Here is a 21,675-nt window from a genome sequence, read left to right as displayed (position 1 = left end):
TGACCTTGAAAGATTACATCACTGTGGCATATCTGTTCTCTGATTCACTGATAGTTTGGCCAATGGGATACAGGCTGATGGGAGGAAAGGGTACTAAAACTCATATCACCAAAGATTTGGTATAGCACTCCTGCCAGCGTCTTTTCTCAGAGCTCCAGCTTTTAAAAAGTATTATTCCTGTGTCAGGTGAGCGAAGAAGGCACACACACCATGGTGCACATGTGGAGGCGAGAGTACAACTTTCAGGAATTCTCATTCCACTATGCATTCTGAGAATTGACCTTAGGTCATCAGGCTTTGCTCAGTATCCTAGTTAGCTTCAGCTGTCAACTTGACATAGCCTAAAGCCACCTGATGGTGTTTCAGTGGAGGAAGGAGTGCCACCAGGATCAGGGCTGCCTGTGACCCATGTGAGGTATTGTATTGACAGATGACTGATGTGGGAGGGTCCTGCCCACTTTGGGTAGTACCATGCCTGGGCAGTTGGGTCTGGGATACATAAGAAAGCTAGTAGCATGAGCCAGGGAAGTAAGTCACCAAACAGCATTCTTACATTGGTTCTGATTTGACTTCATGTCCTGTCTTCCTTCAATAATGGATTATGACCTGAGGGTGTTAAGGCCCTTCTTCCTCCATCCTAGGGCAGTGTCTTAGGGTTTCCACTGTTGTGAAGAGACACCATGACCAAGGCAACTCGTATAAAAGACAACATTTAACTGGGGCTAGCTTACAGGTTCAGAGGTTTAGTCCATTATCTTCAAGGTGGGAGCATGGCAGCATCCAGGCAGGCATGGTGCTGTAGGAGGAGCTGAGAGTTCTACATCTCCATCTGACTGCAGTCAGGAGAGACTGTCTCCCAGGAAGCTTGGAGGAGGGTCACAAGCCCACCTCCACAGTGACTCACTTCCTCCAACAAGCCCACACCTACTCCACCACGACCACACCTCCTAATAGTGCCACTCCCTCCCTGGGCCAAGCATATTCAAACCACTTCTCCTTGGTTCTCCTGTCTTTCCCACATAACTGCTTCATGGAGTTCTCTTCAGTCCAAGTATTAGCTGTCTTGCTTGTTGCCAGGCTCTTGGCAAATGAAAATGTCTCCAAAAATGAATCTCCTGAGTTGAAAGGGTAAGCCATGAAGGCTCCCATGAAGATCTTAGGGCACAGAAGCTCAAAGATCTTTTGTTTGCCCATTGCCCCCAACCCCATACCCAGAGTGCCCAGTTTGCTCCATTTCTCTGTGATCATAAGAGTTCCTCAAAATAGGATTAAATAGGTACGGATCAATCTCTCTGTGATTCAGCTGGCAGCAGAGGGAACTAACCTCATTTTTGAAAAGTCATATTTAAAACAGACTCTAACAGGATATACTTGGCTGAAGGGTAATTGCTCTGTTCAATGTTATATGAAACATTTATTGAAGAAAAAGTCACACAATGTCTCGTGTAATTAGGCTGACATTTAATTACAAGGAACCCAGGTTCTTACACAAGGCAGGAGGTTGAGAGCCAGCAACTCCCATAAGCCTTTCCAGTCTGAGTGGCTGAGGCAAAGGAGATGGAGAAACATAGGTGGGTTGGGGGCTCTGGCACAGTGTATTCTGCCCAAAGGTGAGGGTGGTAGCCTCTGGGGATCTGCCCTCTGGGCTGGTCCAGGTCTGCCATCACTTCATGTAGTATTCTGATTCCTGCGGTCGCATATTGGGTAACACATACAGAGCTACTGCTGCAATGGCCAAGAATACCATAGGCTTCCACATCCCAAACATGTTCTGTGGGGACCAAAGAAAAACAGTGAGTTCTAAGCCTTCTTCCCAACTCCTTCCTTAAGCCAGAAGTCACCGCCTACTAGAGGGCATGCCTCAGGGACATTCTCATGGCTTGGCCTCTCTCACCTCCAGGGTGATCTTGGAGACTGTGTGGTTTCATTCCAGCACACTAGCTTTGTAGCAGGATACTGAATGGTTACTTAGGCTATCCCCGTATTTGTGCTTGTCTCAAATACTGGTTCCTATTTGCACAAGCAAGATTCCAGGCCCACCTTCAGGGACTCTTCATGTAGGTTGGTGTGTGAGAAGAGGCGAGGTAGCCTGGGCCTTTGGAGAAGGCAGGCATAACTCATGGGATTTACAGAGAAGTGAGAGCTCAGTTAAGGGGAAGGGGCATGAGAGGAAGCAATGAAATGCATTGTAGGGTGAAGTAGAGATCACTGGTCGCCAGAGATCTTGTGTCAGATGGTGTTACTTCGAGGAAATTTGGTCCTGAGCGGCAGTGTCACAAGCCAATAAATGCGCTCCTCACCCCAGCTCCCTGCTTTCAGTCACCAGGTCGTGGCCTGACAACCTGTGCCATGCACTGAGGCTTCCAAACACTCTGGCTGCTGGGAACCCCATTATTCGTGGGTAGGAGAACACATCATAAAAAACAAATATTCAGGAAACAAGAATTCTTAGATATCACTTGGGAGGCAGAGGCAGGCGGGTTTCTGAGTTTGAGGCCAGCCTGGTCTACAGAGTGAGTTCCAGGACGGCCAGGGCTGCACAGAGAAACCCTGTCTCAAAAAAAAAAAAAAAAAAAAAAAAAAAAAAAAAAAAAAAAAAAAAAAAAGAATTCTTAGACACAAAAATAAGAAAGATAGTTCCTATTTTTACTGTGTTGCTTAAAGAACTTGGATTTTGAATCATAAGTTATAGCACAAGGGGAAGATGGCTTGAGGGAAAAAAAATGAAGGAGAGCCCATTAAAGCTAACATATTCCATTAAAGAACAACTCATCTCAAAGAAAAATTAAGCTGATTACAAAGAGCAAAGATAAGCCCCAATTGTATAGGAATAGTTGCTAAGAACAAAACATGTAAAATAAAAAAAATTAATGTTAGAAGTGGATTACAAAATAATCCACAGTAGAGAGTAGAAAGCAGGAGTGAGTTCCGCTGCCTGCTCTCTAGGCCAGACCTCTCAAGACAAGACAAGCAAGCTGGAAGAATGTTTACTCCAGCTCTGGGAGCACACATGCAATCCCAGCATTCACTGCATGGCCAGATTGAAGCCCGTCTGGGCTACATGGGATCCTGTCCCAAAACCTACAAAAGAAAACCCTAGATGCCAGCTCTAGTGACTGAAGAGGCAGGGGGAGGGACTGTCATTTGTTGTTGTAGATGTAGCCACAGTTAAAGGCTCCATGGGCAGTCCCATGTGCATGTGCACACAGACAATGCCGGGTTATCTGGGTGTCACACAGAACTTCTGGGCTCCAGGAAATCACAAGCTTCTAGCTGTGTCACCAACCTGACAGACTAAGGAACTCACTTAAGCAAGTTGTCTGACAAGATTTCCTTGACAGGCAGAAAGAGTAGGATATCAATACTGTCTGTTATGATCATTTCTTAAGTGCCAAATTGCTGAATAAAGAGAACTTGGCAAGACAAGCCCCTAGAGGCTGGGTCCTTCCATGAAATCTGGAGAAAGGCGAGGAGGCCTTGACACCTGAGGATGTGAATGAAGCCAGCAGGAAAGAAGAGTATTGTGAAAACCCAAAACACAGAGTCGGGATAAACAATCAATCAAACAAAACCCCACAAAACTCTTCCACTACAGCAGTAAACTACAGCTAATAGAGAAAAATGAAAAACTTGGGACTCCAAACAATCAAGTGTTAGTACAGAATGAGGAGAGGATACTTAGTGTGCACAATACACAAAGGTCTTAGAAACATTAACTTAATGATATTAGACACCTAAGAGAGCTACTGAGGTGGGAGGCCCCATAAGCACAACAGGATAGCAGTATAATCCGCTGTGTGTTGTCTTCCAGGGGGGTGCTCAGAATGTCAAGAGATAATACACAAGTGCTGGGAATAGAACTTGGTTGGTAGAATACTTGCCTAGCATGAATGAAGCCCTGGACTTGACCCCAGGACCCCCACACTCAGTGTAACACGCACATATAATCACAGTGATCCAGAGGTGGCAGCAGGAGAGTGGAGTGTAAGCTTGTCCTCCCTACATAGAACTTGGGGTCAGTATGAGACCCTGTGTAAAAAACCAGGAGGCAAAGCAGGGGGGAGGTGGGCTGGGGGGGGGGAGTGAGGGAGCAGAGAAAGAGCTAAGAAACAAGAGAACTTGGTTTTATTGTTTTCTGTGACAGGGACCAGCCCAGGCTGGCTCAAACATCCCATCTTCCTGCCTCCCTAACTGAAATGACAGGATTGTAGGTATATGTTAATATTGACTGCTCATTCCTTTGAGAAGAGGGAGCCACCCCCTCTTCGTGTTAGCCCTTCACAATAGTACCCCCTTATAACCTTATAACTGTTAATATCAATTCCTTATAGTCATATCCACAATTTCCTGGCTGAATTCAGTTGTCTTCTGTTTAGTTTTCATGTGTAAAATGGCGTAGTAAGTGCTTTCTCTGAGGACTGCTGCTGCCTGGGCTGAGTCTATCTGTATACGCAGTGTGACTAGAGAAGTGCCTGGCACACAGCACATACCATTTGAGTGTAGCCTCTTTTTTTCGATTTTAAAAATTAATCTTTTTTAATTTTTAAAAATATCATTACATTATTTATTTACTGGAAGGAGGTTTTGCATATAGAGCTCAGAGGACAACTTGTAGGAGCAGGTTCTTTTTCTACCATGTAGATCCAGAGGAGCAAACTCATCCAATCCTCACAGAAACCATGAAAAACAGGCAGGCAGTAGTCATCCTTTATTTACCACTGAAGATGCTGAAGTCTAGTCATGTTTTGCTCCCTGGGACAAAGCTAACAGGAGGTGACAGACTGCCATTACAATGGCAGTGCCCCAAGACCTGGCACAAGCTGTACACTGGGGACCCAGCCAGAGCTCAGGGCAAACAAGGATTCTAAGAAAAACCTAGCCACAGTCCCTTCCCTGCACTCTGATGGGGATGGTGAAGCCTGGCCAAAGGCCGTGGCTGAAGCCTTTGTGTCTTATTCCATAGGAACTCAAGAGACTTCTGCAAGCACTCAAGGAGGGGAGAAGGAGAGCTCTCCACCGTGAAAGGAACTAAAGACTGTTGTGGGAAAGGCCTAAAAGAAGGAAAAGAGAAAGGTTGAAGGCTGTGAGAAGACAAACAGAGAAAGAAGCTGGGAGGGAAGGCAAGATGACTCAACAGGTGAAGTCCCTTGTTGCTAAGCTTGATGACCTGAGTTCCATCCCTGGGACACACAAGGTAGCAGAGAAAAAAGCAGACTCCCAGAGTTGTCTTCTAACCTTCATACACCAGCTCCCCAAATAAATGTGATATAAATAAATTTTAAAAGGAAAATGGTGAGGGGTGCCATCAACAAAAACTGCCTCTCTAAAACTTTGCATTAAGCCAACTGTACCTTATTTAAAGAGGCAGAAGAGGAGGACACAGAGGAGGTGATGCAGCTTTACAGGTTCCAGGAGGCAGGCAGCACCTCAGGTTCCTACCTTAGACCATCAAACAATCTCCATCCTAAACTGGCAATTCTGTCAACAGACCAGAGTACATGAACTGGGCCAAGGGAGAGGTGCCCAGAACACATCGCTCTTGACTGCCTGAGAGTATTTCCATCTCTAATCGTTAGGAACTTTTCAGCAACATCACACCCTCTCCAGAAGTCTGGCTTGAGAGGCCAATGACGATGGAATCTGGTGACGCAAAGGAATGTATATAACTCCCTGGTATTCTGTTGACATTTTTCTGGTAACCAGAAGTCCCAAACTTTCGAGGACTTTTTAAGGTGAGCAACATAGTACAATGGGGATCCAGTTCTACTTTCCTCAAGGTAGATGGGACCAATTTAGAGTGTGCTCATCCAAATGCTCCCGAGAGGCCCAGAAGGACCACAGCTCTTTAGACCTCCTCTATCACCTTAAACACAGGGAGGAATTCCTTCCAAGTTGAAACAATGGCAAATGTTTGGCTCTAGAATTTAAGCAAACATCAGCTCATCAGAAGTAGCGGAGCAGCTCTGTCAGTAGCAACAGAGATGTGCTTATCCAAATTTTACGCAGCCAAAGACAGAAACTCAACCTGTTGCTTCTGGAAAGCACTCCAACGACCTATCCATTATATACATCAATCATGGCATGCTCAAGGAAGCTTGTAGGTTTTACAGCAAAATAAGAAAAAGCCAGGGCTAAAACTCAGACCTGAGCATCACCTATTGTATAATGGGAGAAGTAAGGAGCTGAGAGGGAAGAGAGGAAGCAGTACCAGTACCTGGGTTAGGACGATGTCTCAGCCCACCAGCACCAGAGCAGAGCTGATATGACCACCAGGCCTACAAGAGGCAAGGAGAATATGGGGGGATCAGGGGCAGGGGATGGCTGCAACATGTCAAATGAGAAGCACAGGAGAGACCGGGAGACACGTGATTGTATGGAAACACACACACAAACCCAACAGATAATGAGGATGAGAAAACAAAGGGAAAGAGAGAAGAATCCAAGGTTAAAAACCATATAAACTGGAGAAGTATCATTTCTTCTCTGCTCCCAGAGCCTTGAGAAGAGCAGAGGAGTTCCTCGTACTGGCAGCCTGGAACAGTTGCAAAACAGAGTCAAACAGTAGATAGGTCCAAATTAGGTCTTGAGACCAGTCGTGCACAGCTCATATCTCGTCAAGCAGAAGTTTACCTGCACCTACATCTTTCTAGAGTCGGACACTCGGGGAAGTGACGCTTCAGAGAGTACAGTGGGCTTCCTTACAGGAACTGGGTAGACACTTTTCCTGGATCACTTCAGGAAGAGCCAGTCCTTAGCCAGGCTACATGACAGACTTACTTTCTACCAATTTTAGAGGTATGCAGAGCTCTGGTCTCTACAATCCCCTAGGAATATAATACATTGTGAGACAAAATGTACTACAATAAGCTAAGGCTGGAGAAGGGTACTTCTTTGACTACAGCAACTTATAGAGAGAAACTGAATTTGTATGCAGTAACATGAATGCCAGTTGAATGGTCTGCAAAAGATTCAGGATCCACTGGAGCAAAAGGGCATCTACATGTGCAGACATCAACAATGTATTTGCCTCTGAGGTATGAAAGTCAAGCTAAGATTTAGAAAAGTGGTCCCTGAGGGCAAAAAGTCTATGGTCTCTGAACCAGCCTGTGGTAAAATATGGTACATTCGGAAGAAACACTGGCCTGGGGAAAGGCTATAGTCACTCCTGATTATATCTTAAGTAACAATCCTCCATCTCGTGGCTAACAGGAACTAAATACTAGATCATGAACCAGCAATGCAGACTGAATTGCAAAATTCCAGGTATCTATAAAGTGAGTAGGATAATCCACCACAAGAGAAATTTTCTGTACTGTCAACTGGGGACTTAGTAGCCAACTAAGCTCAGAGCAGGAATTCAGTGGATACATACCAACAGAAATGTATCAGTTGTTATAAGATGCAAATACTTCTGTAAGCAGCCAACTTACCTATGTCATCTGATTATACCCCAAGACACTTCTTCTCTAACCTCTCAAAAATCCAGGAACTAAGGGTTAGAGCAGTGGTAGACAGGCCAGTGTCCCAGCTGCACAGACATCACCCCTGTTCACTCCTGAGGTCCAACTTTCACATCCTATGATGTGAGAATCAAAACCCAGTGGGCACTAACAAGAAGGTTAATCATCTCACAGGGTATCATGGCAACACAGGATGAACTGACTTGCTGGGGCTGGCAGAAATGTGCTTAACAAGGGCTTACACTATCCTTTGTGTCAGGAAGAGGGATGAGGGGACATTGCTGATATAGACAGGTGACTGAGTGCTATAGTGTAAGTGAAAGGACACCTGACCTCCACCTTGGTTCTGAGAAAAGGCAGTCGTTGTGCAATGGCTCCAGCAACTTAATTTAAGCCTGCCATTTTCTTCAGAAAGACTGCCCTCTCCAATCCCTTCCCTTGTCCAACAGATGTTCACTGGCCTCTATCTTGTATTGGTGCATCCATGGTGGGGCCAGTCCTGAACACCAGAGCACCCGAGCCCCAGGCTCATTCCCACTTGGTCTAGCCTTCTGCTGTGGTTACCTTTTTGCTCTCAGAAAGCTTAAGGGGGTTGCCTTCCTCAGCAGCCTCACAAGATTCATCCTCCCCTTCTCTGTACTCTTCAAAGTTTTCCTCTTCATCTTCTGTCGGCTCAGGCTCTGCCCTAGGATCTGCTGCTGGATTAGTAGCTAGTTTACACAATTCTTTCTTGGCTTTTTTCTCTCTTTCTTTCTTTCTTGCCTCTTCAATCTCTTTTTCTTCTTTCATTAGCTCATCTAATCTCCTCTGGCTGGCCTTGTAGTATAGCATCACCTCCAGATTCTGCAGGATGGAGGCAGGGTAGGGGGGTCAGCTGTTACCTAAATGAATCTTACCCTCCAGACAGGGCTATATTACCTCCAGAAAGCTCTACTTGTACCACATCAGAGTTCCAGTGTGCAAGACTGTATTTTGGAACTACAAACTAATCTTTCCAAGAGTAATGTGGAGGACAGTCATACTTAGTTTGTTAAGCTAGCGATCAGATCTGACCATTGAGGCCATTTCAAGCGGATAACCATAATCCAAGACTCTTGGACTTTGCTCCTCAATGGCTGCTTCCTCCCTTTCTGGTCATTCTTACCACAGCCAATCCTCTTGCACACATAAATTCCTTTCTCTCCACCTAGTTGGTCTTTCATTGTGTAATGATGGGCTTTGATCATGAAACCCAGAAATAACAGGGGTCCCAGAGACGGACTTAGGCTAGTGAAAGCAACTGGTGGGCACCCTCCCCAAAGCACCCAGGAAAGTGGCCAAATGCTTATAGAGTTGGAACTCTTGCATTAGCAGTACTACGTGTACTTCCTCACAGTACCTTTGTTTCTTCCCAGGGCCTCCTCCACCCACCGGGGCCTCTCTGGCTTCTAAGGCTGCAACTCACCTTCTCATTCTCAAAGCCATTCTCCAAATCCTCTGAGCACACCTTGCTCAGCTTCTTATTTCTAACTCCATTGGCATTCTTGTTCATATTCTTATTGACATTCTTGCCCCTGACTTCTGAGCTAATAGAGGGCCGGTTTTCTTTGAGCTGGCGGAGTTCTTCCTGGCAGCACTGCAGCTGCCCCTCCAGCTGCTCCTGCACGGCCAGAAGCCGCCCCTGCTCATCCATGCTAGCCTGGTACTGCAGCTGCAGCTCCCGCAGCTTAGTTTGCAGTTCTTTGATCTGTTGGTAGTGGGACTCCAGTTATCCACAGCACAGCAGTCCCACCCAGTCAGCCCAGGACTTTCCTAGGAAACCACTGTCTCACACATCTCCCTGCTAAAGCTCACAAGGAAGTGGACAATAAGAAGTTCAAGTAGGCAATGAAACCTAAGAGGCTTCACAGATAGCTCACCCCCCCCCAAGTTGAAATACCTGAAGATCTGCATCTAGAATGATAAAAATTATTATTAAATTAAAACTATTGATGTTATGTTTTTTGATCATGACCTATCAAGGGAATAACTACACGAGTGCCTGTCACCACTTCTGAAGCTCAGGCATTATTATCATCTAATTTTCCTTCCAGGACTCCCACTTCACCCACTCCACTCCTTTGTTAGTTATTAGGGAACTGCTGAGAACACCTGGTAGTAGTACATGTGGCACCTGCAACCCCTTCCTGGTAACGTCCGAAGTTAAACCTGTCCCCTAATCTCAGGCCTGTCTTCCTGGGCTGATGGCAGCACATGGCTCACTTAGTAAGTACTAATCAGTATAGGTCTGTGTGGCTATCACTCTCTGCATCTGTTCTCTCTCTCCCAAACACACGTACAGTGATTCTCCCATTGGACAGTGAACCATGGCTAGTCAGAGCCCTGTCCTCAGAGTGCATATAATCTAGTTGGGGAAAAAAGACAATGGACTCAAAATAATGAAAGAATATTGGCAAGTTAAAAAAAAATACAGCTCCATACAAGTGCTCTCGGGTACAAAGTAAAAGACAGAATAGAAGCAGCGAAGGGAGAGAGCACTGCCATGAAAGTAGCCTGGAATTACCAGCAGGTCACAGGACAGTGAGCACTGGAGGAGAGTCCTTCACCTGACAATGCCCATCAGATGCTGCAGACTGCCAGCCCCTCACCCCCACACCTCATTCTCTAAGGTGGCTCTAGGGAGGCCTTGCAGGAGGCTCTCTGGCACTGGCAACTGTTACCTCGCACTTGTCACTCTGGGGAGGCAACGGCTTCCCCAGGCTCTCCATGCACTCCCTCAGCTCCTTCTCGCAGCACTGCAGCTCCTCCGTGAGCTCCTTCTGCTTGGCCAGCAGCCTGTGCATCCGTTGCTGCAGCTGGCAGTGCTCTTCCTGGCTCACTTGGTACAGGGCCTTCACTGCCTGCAACTTGGTCAGCACCTTGGCCACTGTTTCCTCAAAGTGCTGCAGAGAGTGGGGGATTGATGACAGCACCCCAAGAAGCACTTGATCTCTGTTCGACACTCTACATCTCTGGCCCTTTCCTGGAGCTGCCTGGGGGTGGGGCGGGGGGGGGGGTCGCCGTATTTCCTCCCATAAAGAACATCCTGACTATGTTCAAAGTCCTGAACCTCGGGGTCTTTGTGCAAACCAGGATGTCTGTCAGGAGTAAGAGGAAGCAGGACAATCACTAGCAGAAATCTTCCATACTCCAGGCCAGCTCTGACCCTGCTCCTATCTCATCCATATGCCCTTCCCCTGGTGCTGTTTCTTTCAGAGGAACCCATCTTCCCTGCCTGACCAATCACCTGGCAATGGTTACCTCCAAGTCTTCAGGCTCAGCTGGGTCCTCATCAGTACTGCTGCTGGCATAGCTCCTGTGAAGGGTCTCACCACTACTGACAGAGCCATAACTCCTCTTATAGCTCACGCTTGTGCTGCTGGAGCAGTAACTCTTCTCAAAGGCCTCACTGGCACTGGTGCTACTGTCGTAGCTCTTGAGGAAGGTTTCAGTGCTGGGCTGGGAGCTCACGTAACTCTTCTGATAGCCCTCATTTTCATCAATGGAACTCTCGTAACTCCTGTGGAAGTTCTCAGTGCTGGGGGCCCTGCTGCCTGAGTTCTTCCCGCAGTACTCAAAACTCCTTTTTATCATGGGGGACTGAGTTTGGAGCAGCTGCATTTCTTCCATGCAGAGCTGTAGCTCAGCCTGCAGCCTCTTCCGCTCCTCCATGAGCCGCCCATGCTCCCGCTGCAGTACCTCCTGCTGTTTCTGACTGGTGTCATATAGCACCTGCAGAGCCTGCAGCTGGTCCATAAGCACCTTGAACTAGGGGGGAGGTAGGGGGCAGGAGATATCACCATTACTGTGAGATATTCCAGTCCTTTCAGCTGCCCTTCTCCTAGGGCAGATGTGAGTGCTTACCTGAGAGAAGAGCACACACACCTACCTCTGTTTCACAAGGCCTTAACCTACAGGAGACTGGTGTGGGGCAGCTTTCTGCTACTTTGAAAACAATCTCCCCAGGACAGATAGTAAGTGATTTTAGGGTTCCTGCTCTGCTGGTTTCTGTACTCTGGCAGAAACCTCCTCCCTGAAGCTGTGCAGGTGGGTCTCACGCACACCCAGGCTCCCTATCACACCGATCATCTTAAGTCGAGTGCCCTCATCCTGACCTTGGGCTCAGTCCTCTCCACCACCCCTCAAGAGAAAATCAGCCCAGCTGCAAATGTGTGACTATGAATTTGTTTCTTAGAAGATTCAGGCTTGGAATCAAGGTCTTGCTCCTCACTAGTCCCTGTACCTTCTGCCTGAAAGTATGTTTTCCATATCTCAAGTACATATTCAGTATTAGATCAAGGAAACCGTTTACACATGACTTCCCAGTTTCTATGCTACCCAGGCTCTCAGCCTGGATATCTAACACCCCTGGAATGCTCAAGAAGTCCCACAGTTTGGACTGCCTCCATTTCCTGATTCTCCTTGTCCACGGGAATATTAAAACTGGTAGTTTTAGCCTGAACTGAAACTGTCTACCTGCTCTTGCTCACAGTGAGACCTAGGACCACATTTATTGCCCAACTCTGAACAGATTTGTGTAGAAATTTCTAGCCATCTTACCTCACAGGCATGACAGTGACACTTGACAGTGTCTGACAAACAATGATTTTTCTATTTAGTCCCTATAACCTGGCCCAACGTTCAGTAAAATAATGTAGTCGGTACCATGATCCTGTCTGCTGCAACTGTTTTCCTTGGAGATGACTGGGGCTAGATTTGTTTATGGAGACTCAAAAGGTTATAGACTGACAATGGAGCAGACTTTCTAGTCCATACAAAAAGATGACACACTTAGGGCTGGTCCACAGGAATCAAAACAAACACTGAGCTGACTGCACATATGTTGAAAATGCCATGTTGTGGGGATAGAACCAGTGGTCAGACTCTGTTCTAGATGCTGCCTTCTCTTCAGCTCTTTAAAACAGAAAATCATTCTGTATCCAAACGTCAAAGCAGAGCGTGCGCCTCTGCGTGAGATACTCAGGGTGGAAGACCCTGACTAGGGCGTCAGTCTCATCCTGCTTCCTATCCAAATAGGCCTTCCTGACTCAGCTCTTCTACAGAGCCCTTTCCCTGCCGCTTCCCTGCCGCACAGCTGTCCTCACGAGAGCCAAACCCCTTCCTCCTGCTGTGGTTACCTTATTCTCACAACTGGAGGACTTAGGCCCTTTAGCATCTTGAGGGTTCGCCAACACTTCCTGGAAATTAGACTCTTTGAAACCTCGAAGATGCTTGTGTGCCTCTAGCTGCTCCTTCAGTACACACTCTTGGTTTTGTGTCAGCTTTCTCTGTTGCTCCTGCATGTTTTGGTAGAGCAGCTGCATTTCACACAGGTCTTGCAGCTTTGAAAGCAGCTCCTGACTCTGAGTAGGGAAGAGGAAGGAAAGGTGATGATGGTTACGGAGGAAGAGGAAGGAAAGGTGGTGATGGTCACGGAGGAAGTGCCCTCCTCAGCCCCATCCCTACAGGGCTCTGTCTCCACTGCTTCACATAGCCCTTCTGGGGAAAGCGGTACTTTCCATAGAAGTTTGCTAATTGAAAAAAAAAAAAAAGGAGAGAAAGAGATTCCAATGTGTGGATATTTTACAGTTCACAAACTGATTTCAGGTGTACTTCCTTCAGACTGACCAAATAGCTAAATATATAACACTGCACAGACTTCAGAATATAAATGTATTTTAAACTTTAAAGTCTTTATGAAGAAAAACCCAAATTGGCTCTGTGGGGAGAATGGTAAGAAAAGAAAAGGTACCTGGGCAAGAAAGGAAACTGCTCACTTCCCTATCTTCCCCATGGACGGCTATACTTGGAAGCCTCTCAAAGCAGCCTCCCTTTATCAATGGTCTAGCTCTGGCAATGAGTACCTTCTGCAAGATGCCACATTTGGGCTGTGGGAATGTGAGCCTGTGCAGCTCTTCCTGCAGCTGGCCCTGCTCCTCCTGCAGCCTCTTCTGGTCCTCCAGGAGCTCACACTGTTCCATCTGCAGGCGCCCAATCTCCTCCTGGCTGGCTTTGAACTTGTCCTGCAATTCTGTCAGTCTGGCCAGCAGTGCATCACACTATGGGTCAGGAGGAGTGCAGGGCAAGGTTACTACGGGGCTGGCACAGCACCGTGTGCTCCCTGCCTCCTGCCACTTTTTCGGCCCCCTCTCTTCCTTGTTCAGTCACCTGGACTGATGGCCTGGTGCAGCCCAGACCGCTATGCTAAGGGGGCGCCATTAGGTAGTTCTGAGCACTCCATCTGCACTCTCAATGTCCATGTCCTAAACTCATCTGCCACGCTCCCAGAGGGTAGCTAGAGAAGCAGAGATTTCAGTGCCCTTCCTTCCCTGTGGCACACTATCTCCCAGCAGTGCAGGAAAAACCAGTTCAAGCCACCCTGTCAATTGTTTTTCGACTTAATTTATTTACCTCATCAATCAGGACTTAATTTGAATATACTTTTTCTTATTTTTTGTTTTCCTGACTTTTGACACCCATATTGGAAATTGAACCTAGGACCTAGTGTATGCTAGGCCAGTGCTCTACCACAGAGCTACATCCCTAGTCTTAATCATACTGTAAAACCTTTAGTAAAGTAAGAGCCATTGCTGAATTTGGGTTAAAGCTACATTAGCCTCTTATTCTCAGAACCAGGTGTTTTAAAATCAAGTAAAATCTCAGTGACTTGTACGGCAGCATGCCTTTCACCTCCTGTGAGCTCTAGCACTGTACAAGGTATTGAAGCAAATCAGGGATCCAGTGGGTCTCTCAACTGAGTGGGAGTGAAGAAAGCAGGCAAAATGTAAGTCCTGGGACGGAATGGCAACCAGACTGTGACCTTCTCAGTCCTCTATATCATAAAGGCCTTTCCCTAGGGACACTGTCTACTACTGGGAGAGGCAGGAGCCAGAGCACCCTCACAGAACGTGGCCAGGCTCACCATCTCCCAAGACTCTCATGCCTTTTCGCCAAGGGGCTCCACTCCTTTCTAGTTCCTATCATAATGCAGGTGGTACATGCCTGCAATCTGAGCAATAGAAGTGGAAGCAGGAGGATCGCCACAAGTTCAAGGGTAACCTAGTCTAAACACAAGACTCTGTCTCAACACTCATCTCTAAAAAACAAAACAAAACAAAAAAAGAATAGCATTTTGTGTAATTTGAAGCAAAATTCAAGATTTGAGAATTTACTTCAAGTCTGACTATATCCTAAAAGAGCACTGGTTCTTCTAATACTCAAATCAGCATTCAGGGTACAGACCATATCCTTAAAATCACTTGCAAGTTGTTTCAGAAATCTGGCTCTATTCTTTTTAGTTTAGTTATACATGTGTATGTATGTGAGACATCAGTACAGTTATAATACCACTGTAGAAATGCATATATACATGGGGTCGTATAAAAACCACATGTTCATACTGCCTGAGATCAAACGCATTCCTACTAAGCTATGGTTCTTATTCAAGTCAAGTTCAAGACGAATTGTTTTAAGGCCAGCAGACATGGGTCTGCCTTTGTCTTCTACCTTCAGTTGGGCGACGGCTTCCCTTGTCTGCTTCTCTTCTCTCCCAAGCTGGCCAGAAGCCCTTAGCACTCTGAAGTTCAATTACCTTGTTTGAGCAGTTTCCATTTTCTTCACAGAGGGACTGGCTGGACTTGAGCTCTGTCAGCTCCTGCTGGCAGAGCAGGAAGTCCTGCTCCAACTGGTCATACATGTGCTTCTGGCGCTCCAGCTCATCCCTGCTGAACTGATACAATCCCTTCATCTCCTGAAGCTGGAGGTGTATCCCTGAATTCTGGGTAAGGAAGGCAGAGCCATCATGCCATGTACAACTACCGCCTCACTATTGATCTTTCCGCCCCTTACCTTTCTGACCCTGACTTCATCCCAGCCAGGGAGAATCAAACAGACCTACCCTTAACAGGCTTGACACCCTGACCTTGGGAGACTTCCTCCTGAAGGAAGCAACAGGATTCCTTTCTGTAGACTGATTTTCTGGTTTAAAAATAAAAGGAAACTGTGGCTATCTCACAAGCAGCTCTTTCTACATGTCCTGGGTCCACTTCACCAGCAACTCCTCCACAGAACTCCAACAGTCCCAGTCTGCTTACCCTCACAGAAGATCCTGCCTGGCTATGTGTTCCTGGCCTGGCCTTCCTTTTACCTTCTCATTTTTCTCTCGCAAGCAGTCCACCATGCTTCGGAGCCGATGCACCTCTGACTCATGGCACCGCAGCTTGTCGTGCAGGTGATGCTGGACTTCTAGAAGCTGCTCTTTCTCATTCACACTGCACTGGTGCTGGGCCTGCAGCTTCTGGAGCCGGCACATCAACTCCTGCACGCAGGGGGCTTTGGGTAGTGGTGCTGGGTTTTATGACCTTGCTCTTCTCCTGACTCAGCCACTGACCACCTGAGAGTCTGAGAGTCTACCTCCTCCCTTCCACTTGCTGCTTGCCCCCCCCCCCACCGCAGAACTTTAAGAAGACAGTTATTTTTTTGGCTTGCTTGTTTGTAAACAAATGTAATCTAATCTCATGAAACGCAGTCTATGTAGCTGGCACTGGCCTTGAACTCCTGATTCCTCTGCTCTGTCTTCTCAGTTCTGTCATAACAGATACGTTCTACAACACTAGGCTCATAAACACTTGTCTCCTTTTGTTCTGTTTCAACAAGAGTAGTCTAGTTCAGCTAGAGACTGAACCTAGGACCTCATGATGCTAGGCAGGCAGTCTACCAAAAGTTGTATCCCCAGCTCTGGAGCTCCTGTTATTTACACCCCCCCAACCTCAGTCCAGTGCTGGTGGCCCCTCCACTGTCCCTTTGCCTTTGTCACTGTTACCTTTTCACTCTGGCTCTCTACAGGAGTGCATCTGAGGAGTCTGAGCTGCTGGAGCTCAGTCTCGAGCTGCATCTGCACCTTCAGAAGCTCACTGTGTTCATCCTGGCTAGCATCATACTTTTGCTGCAGGGTACAGAGCCTGCTCTTCAGTTCCTCATGCTGTAGTAGGGAGGATGCAGGTAGAGCAGTTACTCTCAGGAAGCCGTGGGCCCTATCCAGGCCTCTGTGATACTTCTCTGATGCAGAGACCTTGAGAAGAAGCTCTCTGGGTCTACGGCTGGGTTTCTTCAGTGATGAAGGCACTCAACAAGGACACCTTTTTACATGCCATCCTATGTGGCTTCTATATGCAGGGGCTTTGGGTGATGCTGTTGGGTTCTGGTGACAGGGTAAGAGCCAGCAGAGTTTAGCCTCACTCCTGATGTCCAGCTGGAGGCGGTGACTCTGAGCCTTGCTGCCCTCCCTTCCCCTGGCAGTGCTCACCTGGGTGCTGTGGGAGGTCTGAAACCGGAGCACCTCATTCTGGGCACACTTGAGCTCCCTCTGCAGCCGCTTCTGCTCCTCCTCGCTGGCTCTGCGGTGATGCTGTAGCTCTTCCAATTCACAGTACAAGTTCTTACACTGTGTGGGAAACGCAATGGGCTGATTTGTAGTAGATGACAAACACACACACACACACACACAATGACCTGGGAAAATATGTCATTCATTTAATTAGAATATAGTCAGGTGTCATATAACAATGTAGACACATGCTGAGAAATGTGTCATTAGACTACTGAATTATCATGTGACCATCAGAGAGTACACTTACACAAACTTAGATAAGCACAGCACGTGTGTTTGTGACTGTGTTTTATTGCTCTTGGGATGCTAATATATACCCTGACAGTGAACTAAGCACAAATGAAAATGATGCCATTAATAGAGGCAGCAGATATGAGATGTCTGAAGATGCTGTCAGTATAACATGGTGTCCTGGCCTTTTTGTTTGTTTGTTGTTGTTTTCTGAGACAGGGTTTCTCTGTGTAGTCGTGGACATCCTGAAACTTCATCAGGCTGGCCTCAAACTCAGAGATCTGCTTGTCTCTGCCTCTCAAGTGCTAGAATTAAAGGTGTGAGCCACCATTGCCCTTCTGGTATCTGTTCTATAATGAACACTTTTTCTTTGTTTTTAAGGATGAAGGCTTTTAAAATAACAGTAAAACACAATGTGGCAGAAACATAAACTATTAGCACTCTCTTCACGTCACGTTACTATGTAACAATGGCATGTGTCATACTTGCACACAGCTGGCAGCTTCACACACAGTAGGCCTGTGTACACTAGCACCACACACATGTTCAATAATATGTGCACTACAACAAGGGATAAGAGTTTTCAGCATCCACATAACTGTATGGGACAAAATATCTGGTCCATTTTCTGACTGAAATGTCACCCCCTGACAGATGACTACACTTCTCTCAGTCAGGCAAGACCCCAGAGTACCATACCCTCCTACAGTGCAGGCCTCCTCTGTTAGCTCTTTCCCTACTACAGGCCAGGGAAAGGTGAGACTGATGGTAGCAGCAGCCTGCCACTCCACTCTCTGTCGCCTACCTTGTCCTGCATGTCCTGCATCTGTTCCTCAGCTCCCAGCAGCTGCTGGCGCAAAAGCTGCATCACAGGGTCCGGCTCTGGGAAATCCAGTTCTGAAGTCTGAGACTCGGAGGACATCGTACTCCGTAGCAGGTGAGATTCCAACCATCGCTCTGTTGCTCTCCGTGTCCTGTAGTCCAGAACCCAGGGTTGTGTTGGGAGGAACTCTGCCTGCTACCACCTGTCAGGCATGCTCAGGCCCAGTGCTTCCAGTTAGGTCAAAACTACTAACGAGCCTTTTATTGTGCTTCACCTCTCAGACTAACATGTTTAGAAGATTACACAAAACCTCCAGCACTTCGCTGCATGGGCATTTTAACTTTGGAACATCCTATGACTGACCTAGCTGGTTTCAAGGCTGGTTCTGATGTCAAGACACATCTAACCTAGAGGCTCTGTGCCAGTGGTTCTCAACCTTCAGGTCACAACCCCTTTGAGGGCCACATCAGATATTTACATTGCGATTCATAACACTAGTGAAATTAGGGTTATTAAGTAGCACAGAGATAATTTTATGGTTGAGGATTACCACAACATGAGGAACTGTATTAAAGGGCCACAGCATTAGGAACACTGTTCTATGCCACTACATTGAATCACATCTATGTGGATGATAAAGGGATTTCAGTTGATCTAATATAAAGCTGAGCTAGCTGGATGGCTCTAATGCCAAGAATAGAGGAAAACTGCATCTTATAGCACACTTAACTATAGTTCTGACACAGTTTGGTGGCATTCTGAGCCTGCTCCTAGGAGGACTCAATCCCCTTGGGAGTGCATAGACATGACTGCTTTCCAGGAACAGAGAACTACTCATGATCCCAGCCTCTGTCTCCTGGGGAAGCTTAGAAGAATGCACTGCTCTGCGCCCTGGCTTTACCTATCGCTCTCCAGCTCAGCAAGCTGCCCTGTGAGGCTGCTGTTGCTCTCCCGCAAGGCCTGATACTCCTCATTCAGTAAGTTGTAGCGCTCTCGAAGATGGTGTAGTTCATCTGCAGAAGGGAAGCAGAAAGAGATGAGAGAGATGAGCGCGTCCTCAGTGGACAGAAGCACTGATGACCAGCCCCAACATTTCCTGAATGGAAACTCAACAGCAAAGGGCTACATAGCTTCTCTTTTTCTGACGCACAGAATACACACCCAGTATATTCATCCATGAAGCCCCAATTGAAATATCATCTTGCGCATTTAGGAACTCTTGAAGGTTTGGATAAGTTGAATTTCTTGTATTTAGGTTTCTAGTTAACTACAGTTACCTCCCCATTGCCTGCCTGCCTGCCTGCCTGCCTTCCCCCCGCCCCCTCTTTCTTTCTGAGACAGAGCCTCAGGTAGCCTAGATTGGTCTCTGACTTTAAACTTCAGATCTTCCTGCTTCTACCTCTTGAGAGCCTGACTTTTTATGCAGTACAGAGTTCCATGCATGTTAGGCAAGCCCTCTAGTGACTGAGGCACGACTATAGCCCCCATGACTCTTTTAGTTCAAAGCCCTGCCAGACGTGAACCTTCTAGATCTGCCTTTCAGAGACAACCCACTCATGCTGACCATCCTCCCCTCCTTTCTCTTCACACTGAAGACACTGGCCTGGCTACAGATAAATATTCCTTGTGGGGTTTTGTTTGTTTGTTTGTTTGTTTGTTTGTTGAAGAGGAGGAAGGGTGCTTGGGATAAAACCTAGGGCCTTACCATGCATGCCAGCAAGCATACCACCCCCAAGTCATATTCGTTTTCTTCATCTGCTGACAGAAAAGCCCATCTCAATTTAAAATGCTTGTTTTCCTCAAGCATTAGAAGAGAGAAAGGGTTAGTTAAAATTTCCCAGTTGCTACAAATACCCATGCTTTATCTCTTTATGCATAAGAACCAACAGGGCCAGAGAGCCAGAGAGATGGCTCAGTCTTTAAGTGAGTTGATGCTTTTCTACAAGAGCGACATCAGTTTCTAGCACCCATGTTACCTGGCTTATAACCACCTAACTTCAGCTCAGCGCCCACTGCTAGACTCAGCAGTTACACAAACATGGCAGACACACAGATACACATACATATAAATAAAACCAAATAAAGATTTCAAAGAAAAGAAAAATATTACTGGGGCTGGGGAAGTGGCTGAGTAGGTAAAGTGTTTGTATATACATGAGGACCTAAGTTCAGATTCCCAATGTCCCCATTAAAAAGCCAGGGATGGTAGCTTGTACCTATGACCCCAGCACTGAGGGTGTGGAGACTGGTAGACTCTGGGGGATCCCTAGTGAGTCAGTCTAGCCAAGGTGGTAATCTTCAGGTTCAGTAGCAGATCCTGTCTCCAGAAAAGGTATGTCAGACACTGATAGAGGCAGATACCCGTATCCACCCCTGGCTTCTACAGTGTGTGTAGATGTCAGTGCATCCCCTATGCCAACACACACAAAGCACACACTCATTCACACAGAAAGAATCACAGCACTTAGAACACTAATTCTACTAACAGTTAAGAGGCACAAACTGGCCTTAATTACAATATACGATATTTTACTTGTAAAAGGATTCAACACCCCTGAACCCCAGTTTTAATGTTTCTTCTTTAATCCAACCACAAGTTCTTAACAGGTCCAGGCATGGTGGCACAAGCTTAAATCCCAGCACTTGGGAGGCAGAGGCAGAGACCTCTGTGAGTTTAAGGCCAGCCTGGTCTACATAACAAATTCTAGGACAGCCAGGGCTATGTAGGGACTCCTGTCATAAATAAATAAATAAATACATACATACATACATACATACATACATACTCTCAGATTCCTGAAGATTACAGTCAGAAGTAAGAAACTGTAATGAGAACTGTGTATGAAGACTTGATGGTTTTGACCTTCATTTAATCCTTGAAATAGCCTTTTATAAGATCTCCTGCTTAAACAAACCCTTGATTTTAGTATAGTTTTAGACTAACAAAACAAAAGAAGCCAGTCCGAGAAGCCCACTTGGAGAATTCTCCCCTCGGTTCCTCAGCTGTGGGCTCTTAGCTCACCACTGCCCGTTTGCCGTGACTAAGGAGCCAGCAGCCATCCATCCTAGTTAACTCCACATAGCACTCAGGTTCCTCTGTGTTTCCCTTAGGCCCCCTTTTCTTGTCCCAGAGTCCCATCCTGCTGTAAGACTTTATCAACCAAGTGGGGTTCAGACTCCAGATATAGAGATGAGGCTTGGAGAGGGACAGTAACTTGACTGAGTTGATCCTGCTCCCCAACTAGAGCCGGGTTTTTGACTCGGGATAGGTCATCCCTAGCTGCCCCCTTCCCCTGCACTGCCCTCTTTCCTAGCACCACCCGGCCAAGGGCAACTCTTTCTGAAAAGCTTCATACAGCTGGGAAGATTGCAATTCTTTGATTTCCTTGTTGACTGTCTTTGCCTGACCTGGCCAAATATAGGGCCTCCATTATACTTGGATCATAAATCTAGGCTAGAATAAAGGCAAACCCTCTGATGCCGTGAATCCTAGCAACGAGCTGGGAGACAGTCTGGAACAGGGCTCGAAGCTTTTGAGTACCGCATGCATTACTAGAAATAACCTTTTTTCCTCTCCAGCTGTCTTGTGCTCCGATTAGCTGCCTTCCAAAGTTTCAACTCAGGAGGGCTAAATGAAGCTAAGAATTAGCATTCTGGATCTTAAAAGCTGGGCTAGAGGCCCAAACAGGTTCGGGCAAAGAGCCATGATGCCACAGCAGCAGGAAGGGTTTCCTACGGTGACAGGTCCTTCTGCA

General features: G+C 46.8%; 1 protein-coding gene across 3 annotated transcripts in view; it reads right to left on the bottom strand.

The window, feature by feature from the left end:
- Positions 1-1,445: 1,445 nt before the first annotated feature.
- Positions 1,446-21,675, bottom strand: part of Ccdc136 (coiled-coil domain containing 136) — a 30,062-nt gene continuing 9,832 nt past the window's right edge. For 2 of the 3 annotated variants that reach the window (XM_029478950.1, XM_021165613.1), the window contains 13 exons: positions 18,822-18,933; positions 17,903-18,071; positions 16,783-16,920; positions 16,300-16,458; positions 15,625-15,795; positions 15,070-15,255; positions 13,343-13,537; positions 12,617-12,841; positions 10,740-11,246; positions 10,160-10,381; positions 8,905-9,186; positions 8,025-8,303; positions 1,447-1,771 (listed from right to left, as the gene is read on the bottom strand). In XM_029478950.1, coding sequence (XP_029334810.1) covers positions 1,664-1,771; positions 8,025-8,303; positions 8,905-9,186; positions 10,160-10,381; positions 10,740-11,246; positions 12,617-12,841; positions 13,343-13,537; positions 15,070-15,255; positions 15,625-15,795; positions 16,300-16,458; positions 16,783-16,920; positions 17,903-18,071; positions 18,822-18,933 — 2,753 coding nt within the window. In that variant the 3' untranslated portion in view covers positions 1,447-1,663. Of the gene's footprint in view, positions 1,772-6,214; positions 6,322-8,024; positions 8,304-8,904; positions 9,187-10,159; positions 10,382-10,739; positions 11,247-12,616; positions 12,842-13,342; positions 13,538-15,069; positions 15,256-15,624; positions 15,796-16,299; positions 16,459-16,782; positions 16,921-17,902; positions 18,072-18,821; positions 18,934-21,675 lie in introns of all 3 variants that reach the window. The other variant, XM_021165614.1, reaches the window with a different exon arrangement.

This window comes from Mus caroli, chromosome 6 (assembly GCF_900094665.2).
Source record: "Mus caroli chromosome 6, CAROLI_EIJ_v1.1, whole genome shotgun sequence".
In the NCBI taxonomy this organism is placed as follows: Eukaryota; Metazoa; Chordata; class Mammalia; order Rodentia; family Muridae; genus Mus; species Mus caroli.
The sequence above is the reverse complement of the archived record's forward strand: the minus strand, read 5'-3'. Positions and strand labels throughout refer to the sequence as shown.